General features: G+C 45.8%; 1 protein-coding gene across 1 annotated transcript; it reads right to left on the minus strand.

Annotated features, from left to right (window-relative positions):
- Positions 1–4,279: 4,279 nt before the first annotated feature.
- LOC109776752 (uncharacterized) lies at positions 4,280–6,076 on the minus strand. The gene is made up of 2 exons (XM_020335417.4): positions 5,154–6,076; positions 4,280–5,063 (listed from the first exon to the last, which is right to left on the minus strand). The coding sequence occupies exons 1-2, from the start codon at positions 5,994–5,996 to the stop codon at positions 4,614–4,616; spliced, it is 1,293 nt and encodes a 430-aa protein (XP_020191006.1). The 5' UTR covers positions 5,997–6,076; the 3' UTR covers positions 4,280–4,613.
- Between the last annotated feature and the right edge of the window lie 18,372 nt (positions 6,077–24,448).

Raw genomic sequence — 24,448 nt, forward strand, 5'->3', positions numbered from 1 at the left:
ATCATATTACACCTCGATAATATCGTAGCGGTGCTTAGGCGAAGCCCTGCGTCGGTAGAACATCATCATCGTCACCACGCCGTCGTGCTGACGAAACTCTCCCTCAACACTCGGCTGGATCGGAGTTCGAGGGACGTCATCGAGCTGAACGTGTCCTGAACTCGGAGGTGCCGTGCGTTCGGTACTTGATCGGTCGGATCGTGAAGACGTACGACTACATCAACCGCGTTGTGTTAACGCTTCCGCTTTCGGTCTACGAGGGTACGTGGACAACACTCTCCCCTCTCGTTGCTATGCATCACCATGATCTTGCGTGTGTGTAGGATTTTTTTTGAAATTACTACGTTCCCTAACACTTCCCACGCCGAGCCGCTGCACCGCCCCTCTGGATCCGGCGAGAAGAGCCGCCCCCCAGTCGCCGCTGCCGCTGGGATCGACCACCGCCGAGCGCACCACCCTCGTCGCCGCCCGGGAACACTCGCCACCGGTTAGTCCCTTTTTTGTGATTTTCGTGAGCTGTGTAGTAGATTAACGCGCCGGCGTGCGTGTAGATGGAGTTGACCCCGTGCGAGAAGTTTTTGCTATCCGATTCGTCCGATTCGGACGACTCGGATGTGGAGACCATGCTTGCGACCTTTCGGCAGCAAACATTGGTCATGGCGCTTGCCGTGAAGGAGCATGAAGACGAGTACCGAAAGAGGAGGCGAGGATCTACTGTCGGGCGTCTGTGCATGCCGCGGAATCGCCATCTTGGAAATGAGATGTTGATGCAAGATTATTTTTCGGAGAATCCTACATATCTTGCACACCTCTTCGGCAGAAGGTACCGAATGCGCCGATCCCTTTTTGTGAAAATTGTTGAAGCTTGCGAGGCAAATTGCCGGTATTTCACTCAGAGAAGGAATGCCGCGGGCTTAAAGGGATTTAGTGCATATCAAAAAATCTCCGCAGCTATGCGGGTGATTGCATATGGCGTTCCGGCTGACTATGCGTTGGTGAAGATAGCACAATTGAGTCTGTGCGTAGATTTGCGAAAGTGATCGTCCGTGTCTTTGGTCCCGAGTATCTTCGGGTACCAAATGAAGATGACACAAAGAAATTGATGGCAGCTAATGAGAGGAGAGGTTGGCCTGGGATGCTAGGTAGCATTGATTGTATGCATTGGAATTGGAAAAATTGCCCCAAGGCTTGGCAAGGAATGTATTGTGGCAAGTCTCGTGATGCAACAATTGTGCTAGAGGCCGTAGCATCCGAGGATTTATGGATTTGGCATTGCTTTTTTGGTATGCCCGGCACACTCAATGATATCAATGTGTTGCAACGCTCTCATTTGTTTGCTAGGCTTATTAGTGGTGATGCTCATGTTTGCAACTACACTATCAATGGGCATGAATACACAAAGGGGTACTATCTTGCAGATGGTATATATCCTCCTTGGTGCACATTTGTCAAGAGCATCAAAGAACCCAAAACAAAAAAACAATGTGAATTTGCAAGGGTGCAAGAGGCAGCCCGAAAAGACATTGAAAGAGCATTCGGTGTTTTGCAATTTAGGTTTGCCATTGTCCGAGGTCTTGCTCGTTTTTGGGATAAGAAAACCCTGAAGAACATCATGACTTGCTGTGTTATCCTGCACAATATGATTCTTGAAGATGAGAGAGGAATGAATTTAGAATTCTTTTACGATAATGTGGGTAGCCCTGTCAAACCAGCTAGAGACCCAAACCGCATTAGAGCTTTTCTTCAGACATACAAGGAGATTGAAAATGCAGACACACACTTTCTACTTCAGGAAGATCTCATTGAGCACCATTGGCAAAGGGCTGGACAGTGACTAATTTTTGTATTCATTTGTATTTGTATTCATGACAAGTTTTGTATTGCATTATTTTAAGTTTGCTACGATGATTTGAATAATTATTTGTAATGCGGATGATTATTGTTTTATGTTTGATTTGAATAATTCAGTTTGTTTTCGATTGTTGAATTATGTTGGATTTGAGATTTGCAGGCTGATGATTTGCGGGGATGCAGCGGTGCAAAGAGCAGAACCCGCATAGCCGACCCGTAAAAAAGCATATTCTGCGAATATACTTTTTGACGGATCCGTATGGGGGGTCTGCATCTGTGCCAGCCCGCGCCGGCCCGCAAAAGCTGTTTTGCGCGAACTGCATACGCGTTTTACGGGCCGGCATTTTGCAGGGTCTGCTAGAGTTGCTCTTAGGCCTTGTGACTCATCCTTAAATACTTGCAAGCTAGGTTTAGGCTCCATTAGGCCTTGTAACTTCGAAAATGTCAAATGGGAGAATGTGAGACCTAGCTCCATGGAGGTCTTCATTTGAAAACTACCAAAATCAAACTTTTCAGTTTTATTTTAAAAAAAATTAGACATATACCTAGAGACATAATATGGATGTGGGTAAATCTTTAGGTCAAATGCGTAAGTATGAGGCCTTTTAGCACATGTACTTTCATCGAAACTGCTCTTTTAATCTTGAGCTCATATTTTCCTGCATGAACAATAAAATAAAATAAATAGTTAAAACGTAAAAAAATGAAAAAATAGTTAAAAAGTTTTGTAAGGAACTTTGATTGTCCCAACTGCATGCAAAAATTTCAGATCGAATGACATTTGTGGAGATCTGCGCAAAATAACAAAATCGATGTTCCAAAATACTTCCTATAATAGTCTTGTTGGATCATTAACTTTTTTTTGCCCAGACTTCACGAATGTCATTTTAACCTGAAATTTTGCCCGCTGTTAGAAAATTCATCAATGTTCATCATGAAAAAAAATCAATTACTGTTTTTTTTTTACTATTTTTTAAATTTTATGTTTATGCAAGAGCATATAAGCTCGGGACAAATACTTCATGTCTGTACTTTCATTATTTCTTTGATAAAGGGTGATTTTATTAGCTCAAAAAATGGATTGTTCATCCTCAAACTCGATTTTTTTTCTTTTGTGCAGCCCAAGATTGAAGTATTTTATCCCTTGTATATATGTGTATTTTTTCAGATTTTTTAAAACATAATAGTTTGAATTTTATACTTTCTTAAAATTAAGGCCTCCTTGAAGCTATGCCCTATTCCTATTACTGTAACTCGCCTTATATCTTACCTACTATTAAAGGGAATATGTATTCTTGGTTTGTTTAGTCTTTTTCGTTTGATTTAATGTTCGCTCGTGTTTGGTGTTTGGTTTAATGTTGGCTCATACACATGCTAAGCGATCTGGGCCAAATACCTATGGGTTGATAAGTCTTTTATGGGCTTTCATAGAGACCGCAAAAAAATATTTGGATGAAAATAACTCAATATTGTGGGAATTTATAACAGGACCTCTTGTTGATGTAACAACCAACGACCTATGCGTCATTCACATTTACTAATCCCAACTCGCTCTAAATATACGAATGGCAATCCTTATATTTAGGACGAGCTAATTAAGCAAATGAACTAATTAAAAAAAGGATTATAGGCTTAAATAAAATATTTAAACAGATGTGGCTAATCAAAGAAAAGATTATGGATAAACCGGTGTAATAATTAAAAGAAAGGTAGGTCTTAATAAATAAAATATTAAAATATATATGGCTAATTAAAGAAAAGACTTGAGATAAAATGGTAGGATAATTAAAAATAATAATTTGGAAGTTTTAATGTGTTGTGGCTACTAAATTTGAAAAGGAAGGATTTGATTCCCAACTAAAACAGATAAGGATGTCATGGTAACTAAAAAAGGATTATACTTAAATAAAATCAATAAAAGATTATGACCGGCAAAGAAAATATAACATGGCTAAATTGTATCGTATTTTTTAATATTCATTTTGTAGATTTTAATATTTATTTTGTAGAAGGATGATGCGTTGCGGTATGTTTTCCATAATGAATCATGTGCTGTGAGACACTGTGCTTGCACAACACATATTGCAACTGCTTAAAAAAGAAAAAGTTTGTTTAGGACACATCTAGATGTGAGATAGATATACTTGCACAACACATATCGCAACTGCTCAAAAAGAAAAAATCTGTCTAGAACACGTCTAGATGTGAGAGATAGTTATGTTACATTTAAGCTCATGTCCACTCTGTTTGTGGTCTATTTTTTTCTTTTTTTTATTGCTGCATTATATAGGGAGTTTAGAGGTGACATTCTTAAAAAGCTAGATGTGAATTAGACAAACTGAAAAAGAAAATCTTGGACGGGAAGGAAACGGTATTGGTTCTGTAAGCTGCAAGGGTGGATGAATCGAACAGCACCAAATCCTAGATATTTCAAATTCACCATTGATTCCAAGCCAGATCTCCCGATTCGCATCAGAGAAGTAGTTGTAGCTTACAGGTCATGTCACAGTATTTGCGACATCTATCACACCGATGAAAGAGTGCGAACCAACCAGACAAACGTACTTACAAACTAGGCCATTTCACAGTACTGCAACATCTATCACACGGATAAAAAGGATAACATTTTGTAAAAAAAAAAAAGATAAAAAGGATAACATAAAAAAAACTTAAATACTATCCCTTGATTGTGCACACGGCGATTCCTCGAGTCTTTATTCTTCACTACTCTGTACCCGAGGCCGAGGCAAGCTAGGCTCAGCTCAGTGGTGGCCGCCGGGGAGCTTCTCCTTGATCTTCTCCATCATGCCTTTCTTCTCGTGGGTGCCCTCAGTGGCGCCGTGCGTCCCCGCGGTGCCGGTGGTGCCAGTACCATAGCCGCCGGTGCCAGTGGTACCAGTGGTGCCAGGTCCGTAGCCGCCGGTAGCCGTGGTGTGCGGCTGGGTGTCCTTGTGCCCGCCAGGGAGCTTCTGCTTGATCTTCTCCATGACGCCCTTCTTCTCATGCGTCCCCTCAGTGGCTCCGTAGGCCCCGCCAGTGCCGGTGGTCCCCGTGTACCCTGGCCCACCAGTGCCAGTCGTCCCCGTGTACCCTGGCCCGTAGCCGCCGGCGGCCGTGGTCTGCTCCTTGTTACCGCCGGGGAGCTTCTCTTTGATCTTCTGCTTCATGCCTTTCTTCCTCCTACCGCCCATCCCGTCGTCCTCGGAGGATGACTGCACAATCGACGAGAGAAAACAAGTGAGCACACAAAAGATTGGTAAGATCATAGTACATGTAAGTAAGCAAGGAATCTGCTTATGTACCGAGCTGGAGCTGGAGCTGCCAGAGCGGTGGAGGATGCCACGAGTCTTTTGCTCGGCTACCCCGCCATGAGGGTGTGTGCCAGCGGCGCCGTGGGTTCCAGTGATCCCAGTGCCGGTCGCCCCGTACCCGGCCGTGTGCCCTGTGCCATGAGTACCGGTGGCGTCATACCCGGCGGTGTGGCCTGTGCCATGGGTCCCGGTGATCCCTGTGCCGGTGCCGCCGATCCCGGCGGTGTGGCCCGTGCCATGGGTACCGGTGATCCCTGTGCCGGTGCCGCCGAGCCCGGCGGTGTGGCCTGTGCCATGGGTCCCGGTCATCCCTGTGCCGGTGCCGCCGAGCCCGGCGGTGTGGCCTGCGCCATGGGTCCCGGTCATCCCTGTGCCTGTGCCGCCGAGCCCGGCGGTCTGGCCTGTGCCGTGGGTACCGGTGGCGGCATGCCGCGTGCCCAACCCACCGGCGTCGTGAAGCCCAGTGCCGGTGGTGTCGTGCCGAGGGGCAATTCCAGAGCCTCCAAACCCCCCAGCGTCGTGGGTGCCCGTGCCAGTGGCACCGTATCCCACCTGGCGGCCGTGGCCGCCAGTGTCGTGGGTGCCGGTGCCGGCAGACCCGTACCCGCCGTGCACTCCAGTGCCGGTGGATCCCAGCCCAACGCCGTGGCCGGCCGTCACCGGGTTGCCGTACTCGTCGAGGCGGGTGGTGTTGTGGCCGTGCTGCTGGGCCTGGCCCGGGAAGTGCCCCAAGCCTTCGGTCCCGGTGACGCCGTGGCCGGCCGGCACAGGGTTGCCGTACTCGTCGACGCGGGTGGCCGGGTGGCCGTGCTGCTGGCCCTGGAAATGCGCCATCGCTTCACGGACTGCTTGCTCCGGTGAGTGTGTTCTTGGGTGTTGTTCACTGTGGATTAAATTGAGTTGTCAACTGGATGCCGATGGATTGAAGCGATGGCGGTGGTGCTGTTTTTATAGACCGTTTGAGCAGGGTCGTGCTGTCCAACGGGTTGCCACGTCGCGTGGTACGTGTACCAGCATGCAGCGCAACGTGAGGGGCGGGCGTCGGGTGTTGGGCTGGTGGCATGCCTGGGCGACGCGTGTAATGGGAGGCTTGTGATCTGTATGACGCTCGTGCTAGCCGTCGGTGGGCGGCGTGGGTGACGAATCTGCCCCCTTCAGAGTCGTCTGACCAAATCTATGTGATATAGCGAAACGCTTCCGTGCAATAATTTTTACATACGTTTGATATCATGGTAACATTTGATGACGTGGTGTTTTAATAACGTGCAGCAAACATCCTAGTATGTAGTATCTCAAACACATACTTGTGTGCGTCTAATCCCTCTTGTTTTTTTTTTAAAAATCAGTCTATCATCAAACATCATGAAAGTACAAAGAATACGAGAATTTTTTTTGATTCATGGTTATAGACCACCTAGTGACTACTACAAGCACTAGATCAAGTCAAAGGCGCGCCGCCGTCATCACCCCTCGCTCAGCGGAGCTGGGAAAACCTTTTTGTAGTAGACAGTCAGGAAATCGTCGTGCTAAGGCCCCAAAGAATCAGCGCACTAGAACATTAACCTTCGTCGACGAAGAGAAGCGTATATCAGAGATCCAACCTATAAACACACGAACGCAGACGAATGAAGACCAAATCTATGTGGACCCACCAAAGACAAACAACGACCAGATCCATGAGATCCACCGGAGACACACCTCCACACTACATTCGATGATGCGAGATGCATCACCCAAACGAAGGCTAGGCGGTGAGAATCTTATTCCATTTTCAGGGAGTTGTCGTCATCTCGCTTTCTTGAGGAGGACACAAACCCTAAACAGACTCGTAAAAACAGCCGAAAATAAAGAATGAGCCGTCCCGTCGGCAAGAGCCGGCATTCACTACGTCTTCATGACCCTAAGACTACAGAAGACAAGGCAGATTAGCGGCGGTTCCGGCGAGAAGCAGAAAATCCCTAAACACGTGGGAGCCTTTCTTTCTTTTTGTAAGCCTTGTTGGTTGTCGCAAATAGTTGAAAAAAAATACCATCTCACATATGAAATGGACACTTATATCAATGGAAAAAAACATGAACGCAATTTTTTCAACGAGCACCCAATAGTTAAATCATACAGTCCATGTGTTTGCAGAAAAACAAGAACAAGGTTGTAACATGTCGAACCAGCATGTACAACATCTCAAAATTCTCAAATCACTGACCTTTCAACACAAATATATGTGAACTGAGCTATGTATGGCTAGATTTCTTGTGATGGAACTAACCCATCAGGGTTCAACACATAGACTAGGCATTGGCGGTCGTATTTTTCTTGATTTATTACAGGCCTTCCGGCGATGTGCGTTCAGTGGGAGGAGATGTTCCTATCAACTACAAAGACATCTGAGCGACTTTATCAATCTCAAGATAATATATAGACTAAGTTTCTCGAAGGCACTGATAGAGTTAAGGTGTTTCAGAGGTGATTGTATGTACTTATAAGCGTATTCATTTGTTGTACTATGTTAGAAAAACACAAATATATTGGGCCTCAAGCTTTGTCACCTCGGGCTTATCAGCGAGATTCCATCCCACCGGAGTCGCACCATCTTCCTCAAGTATGATGGTTAAAAGAACTCATATTTATTTCTTTAATTCTCCATCTTGAGCTCAGTAGCCAGCGAGTGTTGGATAACGTCTTCCAGTACAACGGTTGGACGGAGCAGTAGGCATGGCTCGAAAGGTATGCGCTCTCTTCGCCCGCACTTTTTTTTAATACAGTACAGACGCAAACGCTTATATACACGCGCATATACTCACCGTATGAACGCACACATGCATACTTACCTTTATGAACATCTCGAAAGACTGAGCCAGCATATCTCTATTCCTAATGGACGAGTTGGTGAATAGTCTCCACGGTTTATTTTCGCTGATTTTTTTCGTCTCTCCTCCCACCACCCCCTCCCACCCTGGTGAATAGTCTCCGCGGTTTATTTTCGCTGGTTTTTTCGTCTCTCCTCCCACCACCCCCTCCCACCCTGGTTCATCAGTTTATTTTTCTCTCCACTCTTTATTACAACCAGAACTTTCCTAACATATAACAAATCACGTATCTAACTTCCTTAAATTATGCAAATCAATCGATTCCTTTTATTGGTTCAATTTGTCTTAGAAAACAAATAACAGATTTTCAGGAAACAAATAATACATTTTAATCTAACTTTCCTAACTTATCTAAATCAATCGATTTCTCTTATTAGTGAAATTTGTTTTAGGAAACAAATAACAGACACGTCACAACTTTCCTCCCAATAAATAGTTTCTTAACATTTGCAAACTTTCCTAATCAGACACGTCACAAACGGGCAGATACTGATATCACGTTACCAAACAATAAAACCCCATTTGCAGTTCAAAAATCCTAACTTTCCTAAATTTTTACCTTTCCTTGATAACAACCAATATTTCCTATGTTTTCCACCTATTGAAGGAAATCACCCCTCCATCGATATTAGCATTTTTTTGAATGAGATCTCCGGGTTATGATTTTTTTTGCGATTCTTTCCAATTGTGACCTCTTCTTCCACTCCGGCTCCTTCTCGCATAAATACCTCCACCCCAGACCTCCTGCCTCTCCACACCTTCTCTGCCACCTCCTTCTCGTACTCCATTAACGATCCCTCCGCCACATTTGTCCACGGCGGTGTCGAGGGCATGGCGCAGCAGTGTACCAGCGGTAGAGCAGCGCATAGCAGCAGGAAGCAGCACGCAGCAGGCGAGGCGAGCGGCCGACGGTGGAGGGCAGAGATGCGGCCGCCATGGCTGAGGGGGCGGCCGACAGAAGATGGCCACGACTGGAGGCGGCGCGAGGCAGGGGCGCGACAGCGGGGCGAGCGAAGGGATAGGCGGCGGCAGACGGGGCGAGCGCAGCCAGCGAGAGTGTGGCGCGCGGCCAGGGTGTCTGTCGCGCGGGGCACAATGGTGCGGTGGCTGCGGCAAGCGCGACGGCAGCGGTGGGCGCGACCGTCGCGGTGTAGCACGGGCGTGGCATGGAGAGGGAGTGGCCCCGCGGGCGCGAAAGAAGAGCGGCAGGCTCGTGCATGGGCGTGCATAGGAGCGGGCATGTGCCACGGGGTCAATCCGAGGAGCTCGGTGGCTACCCCTGCAATGGCCATGGCGGACAGCGGTTCTCGGCCACGGCGAAATACCTAACGAGAGCAAACGAGAGGGGAAACAGGGGAAAGGCAAGAGGAGGGTGTCAATGGCGCCTTAGGGGAAGACATGGGAGCTCGGGGCGGCATGGATCGAACGGCAATGTCGCGGTGGCCCAAGGTTGAGGAAGACGGCAGCGACGTCGATGCGGGGGTGCTAGACTTGTTCTCGTTGGCGCAGACGAAGTAGCGAAGGCGTTCGGAGCTCCTCGACAAGCTCCTAGCCCGCAGGGAGGGCAGTGGCCGTGTGGACGGGGTCGGTCATGGTGGCCGTGGCGTCTGACTTCGTCCAGATCGACAGGATCGAGCGAGCGAGGAGGAGAAATGGATTTGGGAGGGGCGTCGAGGAGGAGTGAGGCCATGGGGGCAGGGAAGGCAGGGCGTCACCCTTATCCATTCCCCTTCGATGCCAGCGAGGTGGTCGGGCGGGAGCCCGGCTCTGTAGCGACGCGGCTTGGGGAACAGGAGAAGACGACCGCGCGGGGACTGGACCGCTGAGCCGGTTCGGTGGCAAGGCCCGGGGGGCAGGGCGAATCCCCTTTTACATCGTCCTTTTGGTTTTTCAATGTATTCTAATCTGTTTCTCCTTTTTAACACCGTTTCCTATTTATTCTTATCAACTAAATGATCTCTACTCCTAATGTCTCAGTTGGTAGTCTCCGTTCCGGGTTTATTTTCGTCCCACCTCCCCTGGTTTTTTTTCGTCCTCCCTCCCACCTCCCAATTTCTTGTAGGTGCATGCTTCTCAAGCTGGAGGACAACATATTAGTCAAGACATTAGGGATCCTCATTGATGTTTTATCTCTCGTCTGCACTTATTTTGTTTGCTCCAATTCTATATATTCTCACGAGTAGATGAGGTGTAAGCATGTGCAATGTAGTTCCTTTTTCTACATATGGTGATTGATTTCTTCTTTGGTAACCCAACTAACGGATGGTAATCAATCTTTAAATACCAAAACCAAACATACAAGGCAACAATCAATTCACGTATCACAATCAGATTCTTCTTTAGTACCCAGCTTAACTCACGGATGGTAATCAATCTTCAAACAAAGAAAACAATCACCGTCGTTTACCTCTCGCCAATGTTACATAAAAATAACGCTGAGAATTTAGATGTATTGTTTGTCATGGAGCTGTGGCTGGCCGATTACATGAAATTAATTCTCTCAGTTGTGGTGGCAAATATAATACACATAATCCATATTGTTATGCACTAGCGCGTGTGCGTGTGAAATAGATGGATTATGGTTCCGTACCCAATAAGATGGATATGTGTGTGTGTGTTAGAGAGAGAGAGAGGGAGAGAGAGAGGGAGAGGGGGAGAGAGAGTGAGGAAGAGGGAGGGAGAGGGTGTGTGTGAGAGAATTTGATGGTAAAAAGGTCGTCAATGTCACTTAATATGTATGAGAATATTAAATGTAATATTAATATAATTGATATTAAACTCTTAAAATTAATGTGGCCCCGTTGCATGAAATTTACGACTCGGTCCAACCTCGTCGTCAACGGAAACGTCTCCTTCCACTGAATGCGCATCGCCAGAAATCCTAAAATAAATTCAAAAATAAATGCAAACATCAGGATTTGAACCCTGATGAACTGGAGATACCACAGTCCCTCTAACCATCCAACCAAAAGTTGGTTCGCTCTCGCCCACACCCATGCAGGCTACACTGTTGCATAGGTTGTTGTATGGCACATGAATATACTTACAGGGCATTACTGTGAGGAATAGAAATCCTACAAATAACTTCCCACTTTTGATGTCCCATTCTTCTTGGTAATTAGAGCCACTCCTTCATGCCGCTCCATGACATAACCGACGTCTCCTCCTCTGCCCCACCCGATTCCATCATGCTACCCGCCTCAAACGACGGCCTCGTGATCGTTCTGCCCACCACCACCTATCCCACTGTTGTAGTGTATGCAATGCGATATGGTGGTGAATTACTGAAGTTCGTTTACACACTTTCTTCGTTGATCACGACATCTCGTTGCGTCTCTCCTGCTCTCACAGTTTGCCGCAAACACAACAAGGCGGAATGTGCCATTCAATCCACAAATGAAATTTTACGCATGCTTCTTCTCCAAGCCACCATCCACCTCTATTCTCGTTGAAGCACTCCATACGTCCACATTCATCCTCAATATATGACCTTCCCGTGCCATCGATTATAATATCCTCCTCCCCCGCTACATGTTATATGGCTACCACCCCAACTACGCTTCCATCCGAACCTTTGGTTGGTTCTATTGTCCTAACCTTTATGTTGTTGGAAATATGCCCTAAAGGCACTAGTATTTGTATTATTTATTTTCAAGTTTATAGTTAACACACATATATATATATATATATATATATATATATATATATATATATATATATATATATATATATATATATATATATATATATATATATATATATATTCTATGTTATAACTGCTATGGTTCTTGAATATGTGATTCAGAGGAAAACTCATTAGCACGTGTAGAAGCATAAATGGTAAAACCAGATTCCTAGTCTTGCCTTTAGGACTAGCTCAATTGTTAATTTGATGATTCCGTTCACCTAGTCACGGGTAGTCCTGGCCATGGGCAGCCCGGCCCGGTCGACCCGACCCGACCCGGCCCGAAAAAGCCCGAGCCGGCCCGGCCCGACCTTGTCCACAGGCCGGGCTCGGGCCTAGGTTTTGAGCCCGAAGCCCGGCCAGGCCAGGCCCGGGCCTGTCAATTTTGTCGTTTAAGGAAGAGGCCCGGTCCATGGCCTAAGGCCCGGCGGGCTTTTAGCATGATGGGCCAGGCTCGGGCCCAATTTTTAGGCCCGACAGCCGGGCCGGGCCGGGCTCGGGCCTGGGTTTTTTGCGTCGGGCTTTGGTTGGCCCGGCCCGAAGCCCGGCCCGGCCCGAGGGATGGCCAGGTATAGTCACGGGCATATGCTAGTAACATTTGAGAGCACGATGTTGGTAGAACACTCGTATTGAATTGGCCAAAGATGTTTGTTATACTTAAGAGATTATATCGTCTGTAAGTCTTTAGTTCATAACACAGGAGGTAACATATGTATGATTCCTCGGACCATAGAGTATGGCGTTACACCATACCGGACGTTGCACTTTGGGGTTGTTCCAACATCATCCGTAATAGGGTAATCATACTGGCAACTTATGTGTTCATCAGAAACGTATGACGAGGGACTAGATAGCCCGAGACTGGGATTTGCTCCTCCGATAATGGAGAGATATTCTTAGGACCCTCTCGGTATGATGGCCTCCATCATCCTCTGGCCAGACAAAGTGTGAATTGATCACGGGGATGCTAGAACACGAGAACGAGAAAAGAGAACAAAATCGATAACGAGAAAGACAGGTATAGTGAGCATGTGTTGATATCACAGGGATACCGATATATCTCACCTTTGGTTTTGTAACGAATCATGTGAAGGAAATATGCCCTAGAGGCAATAATAAAGTTGTTATTTACATTTCCTTATATCATGATAAATGTTTATTATTCATGCTAGAATTGTATTAACCGGAAACTTTGTACATGTGTGGATACATAGACAAAACAGAGTGTGCCTAGTATGCCTCTACTTGACTAGCTCGTTAATCAAAGATGGTTAAGTTTCCTAACCATAGACATGTGTTGTCATTTGATGAACGGGATCACATCATTAGATAATGATGTGATGGACAAGACCCATCCATTAGCTTAGCATAATGATTGTTAAGTTTTATTGCTATTTGCTTTCTTCACGACATATACATATTCCTCTGACAATGAGATTATGCAACTCCCGAATACCGGAGGAACACCTTGTGTGCTATCAAACGTCACAACGTAACTGGGTGATTATAAAGATGCTCTACAGATGTCTCCGAAGGTGTTTATTGGGTTGGCATAGATCAAGATTAGGAGTTGTCATTCCGAGTATCGGAGAGGTATCTCTGGGCCCTCTCGGTAATGCACTCACTATGAGCCTTGCAAGCAATGTGACTAATGAGTTAGTTGTGGGATGATGCATTACGGAACGAGTAAAGAGACTTGCCGGTAACGAGATTGAACTAGGTATGAGGATACCGACGATCGAATCTCGGGCAAGTAACATACCGATGACAAAGGGAATGACGTATGTTGTCATGTGGTTTGACCGATAAAGAACTCCGTAGAATATGTAGGAACCAATATGAGCATCCAGGTTCCGCTATTGGTTATTGACCGGAGATGTGTCTCGGTCATGTCTACATAGTTCTCGAACCCGTAGGGTCCGCACGCTTAACGTTCGATGACGATTTGTATTATGAGTTATGTGTTTTGGTGACCGAAGTTTGTTCGGAGTCCCGAAAGAGATCATAGACATGACGAGGAGTCTCGAAATGGTTGAGAGGTAAAGACTCATATATTGGAAGGTAGTATTCGGACATCGGAATGGTTCCGAGTGATTCGGGTATTTTACCGGAGTACCGAGGGGTTACCGGAACCCCCTGGGGAAGTGTTGGGCCTACATGGGCCTAAGGGAGAGAGAGGGAAGCCCGCGGGGGGGGGGGGGGTGGCGCGTGCCTCCCTTCTAGGGAGTCCGAATAGGACAAGGAGGAGGGGGCGCGGCCCCCCTTTCCTCTCCCTCTCCCTCTCCTTCCTTTTCCCTCCGGTAAAAGAAAGGAAAAAGGGGGGGGGCGAATCCTACTCCTAGTAGGACTCCCCCTTCCCATGGCGCGCGCCCCTGGCCAGCCTCCTCCTCCTCCTCTCCTTTATATACGGGAGCGGGGGGCACCCCAAAGGCACATCAATTGTTCTCTTAGCCGTGTATGGTGCCCCCCTCCACAGTTTACTCCTCCGGTCATAGCGTTGTAGTGCTTAGGTGAAGCCCTACGCGGATCACATCACCATCATCGTCACCACGCCGTCGTGCTAACGGAACTCTCCCTCGATCCTCTGCTGGATCAAGATTTCGAGGGACGTCATTGAGCTGAACGTGTGCTGAACACGGAGGTGTCGTACGTTCGGTACTAGGATCGGTTGGATCATGAAGACATTCGACTGCATCAACCGCGTTAACCTAACGCTTCCGCTTTCGGTCTACGAGGGTATGTGGACACACTCTCCCCGTCTCGTTGCTATGCATCTCCTAGATAAATCTTGCGTGATTGTAGGAATTTTTTTGAAATTGCATGCTACGTTCCCCAACAGTGGCATCCGAGCCAGGTCTATGTGTAGATGCTATGCACGAGTAGAACACAAAACGTTGTGGGCGATAATAGTCATACTGCTTACCACCAACGTCTTACTTTGATTCGGCGGTATTGTTGGATGAAGTGGCCCAGACCAACATTACATGACCACGTTCATGAGACCGGTTCTACCGACGTGCTTTGCACACAGGTGGCTGGCGGGTGTCTGTTTCTCCAACTTTAGTTGAATCAAGTTTGACTATGGCCGGTCCTTGTTGAAGGTTAAAACAATACACTTGACGAAAAATCGTTATGGTTTTGATGCGTAGCTAAGAATGGTTCTTGCTTGAAGCCTGTAGCAGCCACGTAAAAATTGCAACAACAAAGTAGAGGATGTCTAACTTGTTTTTGCAGGGCATGTTTTGATGTGATATAAGTTATTATATGAGATGATCATGTTTTGTAAAAGTTATCGGCAACTGGCAGGAGCCTTATGGTTGTCACTTTATTGTATGAAATGCAATCGCCATGTAATTGCTTTACTTTATCACTAAGCGGTAGCGATAGTCGTGGAAGCAATACTTGGCGAGACGACAACGACGCTACAATGGAGATCAAGGTGTCAAGCCGGTGACGATGGAGATCATGACGGTGCTTTGGAGATGGAGATCAAAGGCACAAGATGATGATGGCCATATCATGTCACATATTTTGATTTCATGTTATGTTTATCTTTTATGCATCTTATTTTGCTTAGTACGGCGGTAGCATTATAAGATGACCCCTCACTAAATTTCAAGGTATAAGTGTTCTACCTGAGTATGCACCGTTGCTACAGTTCGTCGTGCCGAGACACCACGTGATGATCGGGTGTGATAAGCTCTACGTTCACATACAACGGGTGCAAGCCAGTTTTGCACGTGTAGAATACTCGGGTTAAACTTGACGGGCCTAGCATATGCAGATATGGCCTCGGAACACTGAGATCGAAAGATCGAACGTGAATCATAAAGTAGATATGATCAACATACATATGTTCACCATTGAAAACTACTCCATCTCATGTGATGATCGGACATGGTTTAGTTGATATGGATCAAGTGATCATTTAGATGACTAGAGGGATGTTTATCTAAGTGGGAGTTCTTAAGTAATATGATTAATTGAACTTTAATTTATCATGAACTTAGTCCTGATAGTTTTTGCATATCTATGTTGTTGTAGATCAATGGCCCATGCTATCGTTCCCTTGAATTTTAATGCGTTCCTAGAGAAAGCTAAGTTGAAAGATGATGGTAGCAACTACAAGGACTGGGTCCATAACTTGAGGATTATCCTCATTGCTGCGCAGAAGAATTACGTCCTGGAAGCACTGTTAGGTGCAAGGCCCGCAGCAGGAGCAACTCCGGACGTTATGAACGTCTGACAGACTAAAGCTGATGACTACTCGATAGTTCAGTGTGCCATGCTTTACGACTTAGAATCGGGACTTCAAAGACGTTTTGAACGTCATGGAGCATATGAGATGTTCCAAGAGTTGAAGTTAACATTTTAAGCAAATGCCCGAGTTGAGAGATATGAAGTCTCCAACAAGTTCTATAGCTGTAAGATGGAGAAAAATAGTTCTGTCAGTGAACACATACTCAGAATGTCTGGGTACCATAACCACTTGACTCAGTTGGGAGTTAATCTTCCTGTTGATAGTGTCATTGACAGAGTTATTCAATCACTGCCACCAAGCTATAAAGGCTTCGTGATGAACTATAATATGCAAGGGATGGAAAAAAACAATTCCCAAGCTCTTCGCGATGCTAAAGGCTGTGAAGGTACAAATCAAGAAGGAGCATTAAGTGTTGATGGTTAACAAGACCACTAGTTCAAGAAAAAGGGCAAAGGGAAGAAGGGGAACTTCAATAAGAATAGCAAGAAAGTTGCTACTCCCGGGAAGAAGCCCAAGTCTGGACCTAAGCCTGAAACTGAGTGCTTCTACTGCAAAGGGACTGGTCACTGGAAGCGGAACTGCCCCAAGTATTTGGCGGATAAGAAGGATGGCAAAGTGAAAGGTATATTTGATATACATGTTATTGATGTGTACCTTACTAATGCTCGTAGTAGCGCCTGGGTATTTGATACTGGTTCTGTTGCTCATATTTGCAACTCGAAACATGGGCTACGGATTAAACGAAGATTGGCTAAGGACGAGGTGACGATGCACGTCGGAAATGGTTCCAAGGTCGATGTGATCGCCGTTGGCACGCTACCTCTACATCTACCTTTGGGATTAGTTTTAGACCTGAATAATTGTTATTTGGTGCCAGCGATGAGCATGAACATTATATCTGGATCTTTTTTGACGCGAGACGGTTATACATTTAAATCAGAGAATAATGGTTGTTCTATTTATATGAGTAATATCTTTTATGGTCATGCACCCTTGATGAGTGGTCTATTTTTGTTGAATCTCAATTGTAGCGATACACATATTTATAATATTGAAGCCAAAAGATGCAAAGTTAAAAATGATAGTGCAACTTATTTGTGGCACTGCCGATTAGGTCATATTGGTGTAAAGCGCATGAAGAAACTCCATGCTGATGGGCTTTTGGAATCACTTGATTATGAATCACATGATGCTTGCAAACCATGCCTCATGGGGAATATGACTAAGACTCCATTCTCCGGAACAATGGAGCGAGCCACTGACTTATTGGAAATAATACATGCTGATGTATGCGGTCCGATGAGTGTTGAGGCTCGCGGCGGGTATCGTTATTTTCTGTCAGTCATAGATGATTTGAGCAGATATGGGTATATCTACTTAATGAAACATAAGTCTAAAACATTTGAAAAGTTCAAAGAATTTCAGAGTGAAGTGGAAAATCATCGTAACAAGAAAATAAAGTTTCTACGATCTGATCATGGAGGAGAATATTTGAGTTATGAGTTTGGTCTTCACTTGAAACAATGTGGAATAGTTTCGCAACTCACGCCACCCGGAACACCACAGCGTAATGGTGTGTCCGAACGTCATAATTGTACTTTATTAGATATGGTGCGATCTATGATGTCTCTTACCGATTTACCGCTATCGTTTTGGGGCTATGCTTTAGAGATGGCTGCATTCACATTAAATAGGGCACCATCTAAATCCATTGAGACGACACCATATGAACTGTGGTTTGGCAAGAAACCTAAGCTATCGTTTCTTAAAATTTGGGGCTGCGATGCTTATGTGAAAAAGCTTCAACCTGATAAGCTTGAACCCAAATCGGAGAAATGTGCCTTCATAAGATACCCAAAGAAAACTGTTGGGTACAGCTTCTATCACAGATCCGAAGGCAAGATATTCGTTGCTAAGAATGGATCCTTTCTAGAGAAGGAGTTTCTCTCGAAAGAAGTGAGTGGGAGGAAAGTAGAACTTGATGAGGTAATTGTACCTTCTCACGAATTGGAAAGTAGTTCATCACAGAAATCAGTTCCAGTGATTCCTACACCAATTAGTGAGGAAGCTAATGATGATGATCATGAAGCTTCAGATCAAGTTACTACCAAACCTCGTAGGTCAACCGGAGTACGGTCCACACCCGAATGGTACGGTAATCCTCTTCTGGAAGTCATGTTACTAGACCATGACGAACCTACGAACTATGAGGAAGCAATGATGAGCCCAGATTCCGCGAAATGGCTTGAGGCCATGAAATCTGAGATGGGATCCATGTATGAGAACAAAGTGTGGACTTTGGTTGACTAGCCCGATGATCGGCAAGCCATAGAGAATAAATGGATCTTCAAGAAGAAGACTAACGCTGACGGTAACGTTACTATCTACAAAGCTCGACTTGTTGCGAAAGGTTTTCGACAAGTTCAAGGGGTTGACTACGATGAGACCTTCTCACCTGTAGCGATGCTTAAGTCTGTCTGAATCATGTTAGCAATTGCCACATTTTATGATTATAAAATTTGGCAAATGGATGTCAAAACTGCATTCCTTAATGGGTTTTTTAAAGAAGAGTTGTATATGATGCAACCAGAAGGTTTTGTCGATCCAAAAGGTGCTAACAAAGTGTGCAAGCTCCAGCGATCCATTTATGGACTGGTGCAAGCATCTCGGAGTTGGAATATACACTTTGATAGTGTGATCAAAGCGTATGGTTTTATACAGACTTTTGGAGAAGCCTGTATTTACAAGAAAGTGAGTTGGAGCTCTGTAGCATTTCTAATATTATATGTGGATGACATATTATTGATTGGAAATAATACATAATTTCTAGATAGCATAAAAGGATACTTGAATAAGGATTTTTCAATGAAAGACCTCGGTGAAGCTGCTTATATATTAGGCATCAAGATCTATAGAGATAGATCAAGACGCTTAATTGGATTTTCACAAAGCACATACCTTGATAAAGTTTTGAAGAAGTTCAAAATGGATCAGTCAAAGAAAGGGTTCTTGCCTGTGTTACAAGGTGTGAATTTGAGTCAAACTCAATGCCCAACCACTGCAGAAGATAGAGAGAAAATGAAAGCCATTCCCTATGCCTCAGCCATAGGTTCTATCGTGTATGCAATGTTGTGTACCGGACCTGATGTGTGCCTTGCTATAAGTTTTGCAGGGAGGTACCAAAGTAATCCAGGAGTGGATCACTGGACAGCGGTCAAGAACATCCTAAAATACCTGAAAAGGACTAAGGATATGTTTCTCGTTTATGGAGGTGACAAAGAGCTTGTCGTAAATGGTTACGTCGATGCAAGCTTTGACACTGATCCGGATGACTCTAAGTCACAAACCGGATATGTATTTATATTGAATGGTGGAGCTGTCAGTTGGTGCAGTTCCAAGCAGAGCGTCGTGGCAGGATCTACGTGCGAATTGGAGTACATAGCTGCTTCGGAAGCAACAAATGAAGGAGTCTGGATGAAGAAGTTCATATCCGATCTAGGTGTAATACCTAGTGCATCGGGTCCAATGAAAATCTTTTGTGATAATACTAGAGCAATAGCCTGTTGGGGAACATAGTAATTTCAAAAAAAATCCTACGCACACGCAAGATCATGGTGATGCATAGCAACGAGAGGGGAGAGTGTAGTCCACGTACCCTCGTAGACCGTAAGCGGAAGCGTTATGACAACGCGGTTGATGTAGTCGTACGTCTTCACGATCGACCGATCCTAGTACCGAAAGTACGACACCTCCTCGATCTGCACATGTTCGGCTCGGTGACGTCCCACGAACTCATGATCCAGCAGAGTGTCGAGGGAGAGCTTCGTCAGCACGACGGCGTGATGACGGTGATGATGAAGCTACCGGCGCAGGGCTTCGCCTAAGCACTGCAACGATATGACCGAGGTGGATTATGGTGGAGGGGGGCACTGCACACGGCTAAGAGATCAATGATCAACTTGTGTGTTCTAGGGTGCCCCCTGCCCCCGTATATAAAGGAGCAAGGGGAGGGGGCTGGCGGCCTCATAGGGTGCGCCCCAAGGGGGGAATCCTACTCCTACTAGGAGTAGGTTCCCCCTTTCCTAGTCCAACTAGGAGGGGAAGGAAAGAGGAGGGGAGGGGAGAAGGAAAGAGGGGGCCGGCCCCCAAAGCCCTAAACTAATTCGGTTTGGGCCTAGGGGGGAGCGCACTCCACACTTCCTTGCTGCCCTCTATTTCCACTAAGGCCCATTGACCCCCCCCCCCCCCCGGCGAATTCCCGTAACTCTCCGGTACTCTGAGAAATACCCGAATCACTCAAAACCTTTTCGATGTCCGAATATAGCCTTCCAATATATCGATCTTTACGTCTCGACCATTTCGAGACTCCTCGTCATGTCCGTGATCTCATCCGGGTCTACGAACAACCTTCGGTACATCAAATCACATAAACTCATAATACCGATCGTCACCAAACGTTAAGCGTGCCGACCCTACGGGTTCGAGAACTATGTAGACATGACCGAGACTCATCTCCAATCAATAACCAATAGCGGAAACTGGATGCTCATATTGGTTCCTACATATTCTACGGAGTTCTTTATCGGTCAAACCACATGACAACATACTTTGTTCCCTTTGTCATCGGTATGTTACTTGCCCGAGATTCGATCGTCGGTATCTCAATACCTGGTTCAATCTCGTTACCGGCAAGTCTCTTTACTTGTTCTGTAATGCATCATCCCGCAACTAACTCATTAGTCACATTGCTTGCAAGGCTTATGGTGATGTGCATTACCGAGAGGGCCCAGAGATACCTCTCCGACAATCGGAGTGACAAATCCTAATCTTGATCTATGCCAACTCAACAAACACCATCGGAGACACCTGTAGAGCATCTTTATATTCACCCAGTTATTTTGTGATGTTTGATAGCACACTAAGTGTTCCTCCGGTATTCGGGAGTTGCATAATCTCATAGTCATAGGAACATGTATAAGTCATGAAGAAAGCAATAGCAATAAACTAAACGATCATAGTGCTAAGCTAACGGATGGGTCTTGTCCATCACATCATTCTCTAATGATGTGATCCCGTTTATCAAATGACAACACATGTCTATGGCTAGGAAACTTAACCATCTTTGATTAACGAGCTAGTCAAGTAGAGGCATACTAGGGACACTCTGTTTGTCTATGTATTCACACATGTACTAAGTTTTCGGTTAATACAATTCTAGCATGAAATAATAAACATTTATCATGAAATAAGGAAATAAATAATAACTTTATTATTGCCTCTAGGGCATATTTCCTTCATAGCCTTGGCGAAGGAATCCAGATTTCACAAGAGAACCAAACACATCAAGAAACGCTTCAATTCCATCTGCGATCAAGTCAAGGAGGGAGACATAGAGATTTGCAAAATACATACGGATCTGAATGTTGCACACCCGTTGACTAAGCCTCTTCCACGAGCAAACCATGATCAACACCAAGACTCCATGGGTGTTAGAATCATTACTATGTAATCTAGATTATTGACTCTAGTGCAAGTGGGAGATAGAAGGAAATATGCCCTAGAGGCAATAATAAAGTTGTTATTTATATTTCCTTATATCATGATAAATATTTATTATTCATGCTAGAATTGTATTAACCGGAAACTTAGTACATGTGTGGATACATAGACAAAACAGAGTGTCCCTAGTATGCCTCTACTTGACTAGCTCGTTAATCAAAGATGGTTAAGTTTCCCTAACCATAGACATGTGTTGTCATTTGATGAACGGGATCACATTATTAGAGAAATGTGATGGACAAGACCCATCCACTAGTTTAGCATAATGATCGTTAAGTTTTATTGCTATTTGCTTTCTTCATGACTTATACATATTCCTCTGACTATGAGATTATGCAACTCCCAAATACCGGAGGAACACCTTGTGTGCTATCAAACGTCACAACATAACTGGGTGATTATAAAGATGCTCTACAGATGTCTCCGAAGGTGTTTGTTGGGTTGGCATAGAAGAAAGATTACGATTTGTCACTCCGAGTATCGGAGAGGTATCTCTGGGCCCTCTCGATAATGCACATCACTATGAGCCTAGCAAGCAATGTGACTAATGAGTTAGTTGTGGGATGATGCATTATGAAACGAGTAAAGAGACTTGCCGGTAACGAGATTGAACTAGGTATGAGGATCCAGACGATCGAATCTCGGGCAAGTAACATACCGATGACAAAGGGAATGACGTATGTTGTCATGCGGTTTGACCGATAAGGAACTTCGTAGAATATGTAGGAACCAATATGAGCATCCAGGTTCCGCTATTGGTTATTGACCGGAGATGTGTCTCGGTCATGTCTACATAGTTCTCGAACCCGTAGGGTCCGCACGCTTAACGTTCGATGACGATTTGTATTATGAGTCATGTGTTTTGGTGACCGATGTTTGTTCGAAGTCCTAGATGAGATCACGGACATGACGAGGAGTCTGGAAATGGTCGAGAGGTAAAGATTCATATATTGGAAGGTAGTATTCGGACATCGGAATGGTTTCGAGTGATTCGGGTATTTTACCGGAACCCCCCGGGGAAGTGTTGGGCCTACATGGGCCTAAGGGAGAGAGAGGGAAGCCCGCGGGGGGTGGGGGTGGTGGCGCGTGCCCCCCTCCTAGGGAGTCCGAATAGGACAAGGAGGAGGGGCGCCCCCCCTTTCCTCTCCCTCCCCCTGTCCTTCCTTTTCCCTCTGGTAAAAGAAAGGAAGGGGGGGGGGCGAATCCTACTCCTAGTAGGACTCCCCCTGTTGGAAATATGCCCTAGAGGCAATAATAAAATGGTTATTATTATATTTCCTTGTTAATGATAATTGTCTATTGGTCATGCTATAATTGTATTAACCGGAGACCGTAATACATGTGTGAATACGTAGACCATAATATGTCCCTAGTAAGCCTCTAGTTGACTAGCTCGTTGATCAATAGATGGTTACGGTTTCCTGACCATGGACATTGGATCTCGTTGATAACGGGATCACATCATTAGGAGAATGATGTGATGGACAAGACCCAATCCTAAGCATAGCACAGGATCGTGTAGTTCGTCTGCTAAAGCTTTTCTGATGTCAAGTATCATTTCTTAGACCATGAGATTGTGCAACTCCCGGATACCGTAGGAATGCTTTGGGTGTGCCAAACGTCACAACGTAACTGGGTGGCTATAAAGGCACACTACGGGTATCTCCGAAAGTGCCTGTTGGGTTGGCACGAATCGAGACTGGGATTTGTCACTCCGTGTGACGGAGAGGTATCTCTGGGCCCACTCGGTAGGACATCATCATAATGAGCTCAATGTGACCAAAGAGTTGATCACGGGATGATGTGTTACAGAACGAGTAAAAGTGACTTGCCGGTAACGAGATTGAACGAGGTATTGGGATACCGACGATCGAATCTCGGGCAAAGTAACGTACCGATTGACAAAGGGAATTGTATACAGGATTGATTGAATCCCCGACGTCGTGGTTCATCCGATGAGATCATCGTGGAACATGTGGGAGCAACCATGGGTATCCAGATCCCGCTGTTGGTTATTGGGCAGAGAGCTGTCTCGGTCATGTCTGCATGATTCCCGAACCCGTAGGGTCTACACACTTAAGGTTCAGTGACGCTAGAGTTGTTATGGGAATTAGTGTGCAGTTACCAAATGTTGTTCGGAGTCCCGGATGAGATCCCGGACGTCACGAGGAGTTCCGGAATGGTCCAGGGGTAAAGATTTATATATGGGAAGTCCTATTTTTGCCACCGAAAAATGTTCGGGATTTTCGGTATTGTACCGGGAAGGTTCTAGAAGGTTCCAGAGTGGGGCCCACCTGCATTGGGGGACCCACATGAACGTGGGTAGTGGGGGCAAGGCCCCACACCCCTGGTCAAGGCGCACCAAGACCCCCCCTTAGAAGGAATAAGATCATATCCCGAAGGGATAAGATCAAGATCCCTAAAAAGGGGATAACAATCGGTGGGGAAGGGAAATGATGGGATTTCTTTCCCCCACCTTTGCCAACGCCCCAATGGACTTGGAGGGCAAGAAACCAGCCCCTCCACCCCTATATATATTGGGGAGGCGCATGGGAGCCGCACCCCTTCCCCTGACGCAGCCCTCTCCCTCCCCAACACCTCCTCCTCCTCCGTAGTGCTTGGCGAAGCCTTGCCGGAGAACTGCAAGCTCCACCACCACGCCGTCGTGCTGCCGGAGCTCTCCCTGAACTTCTCCTCTCCCCTTGCTGGATCAAGAAGGAGGAGACGTCCCCGGGCTGTACGTGTGTTGAACGCGGAGGCGCCGTTGTTCGGCGCTTAGATCGGAATCAACCGCGATCTGAATCGCTGCGAGTACGACTCCTTCATCCGCGTTCTTGTAACGCTTCCGCATCGCGATCTTCAAGGGTATGAAGATGCACTCCCTCTCTCTCGTTGCTAGTCTCTCCATAGATTG

Source organism: Aegilops tauschii, chromosome 4 (genome assembly GCF_002575655.3).
Source record: "Aegilops tauschii subsp. strangulata cultivar AL8/78 chromosome 4, Aet v6.0, whole genome shotgun sequence".
Taxonomy (NCBI): Eukaryota; Viridiplantae; Streptophyta; class Magnoliopsida; order Poales; family Poaceae; genus Aegilops; species Aegilops tauschii.

Coding starts and splice junctions, on each gene's coding strand:
- LOC109776752 (XM_020335417.4), bottom strand. CDS start 5,996: ATGGCGCATTTCCAGGGCCAGCAGCACGGCCACCCGGCCACCCGCGTC. Junction 5,064..5,153: donor GCAGCTCCAGCTCCAGCTCG/GTACATAAGCAG, acceptor TCGATTGTGCAG/TCATCCTCCGAGGACGACGG.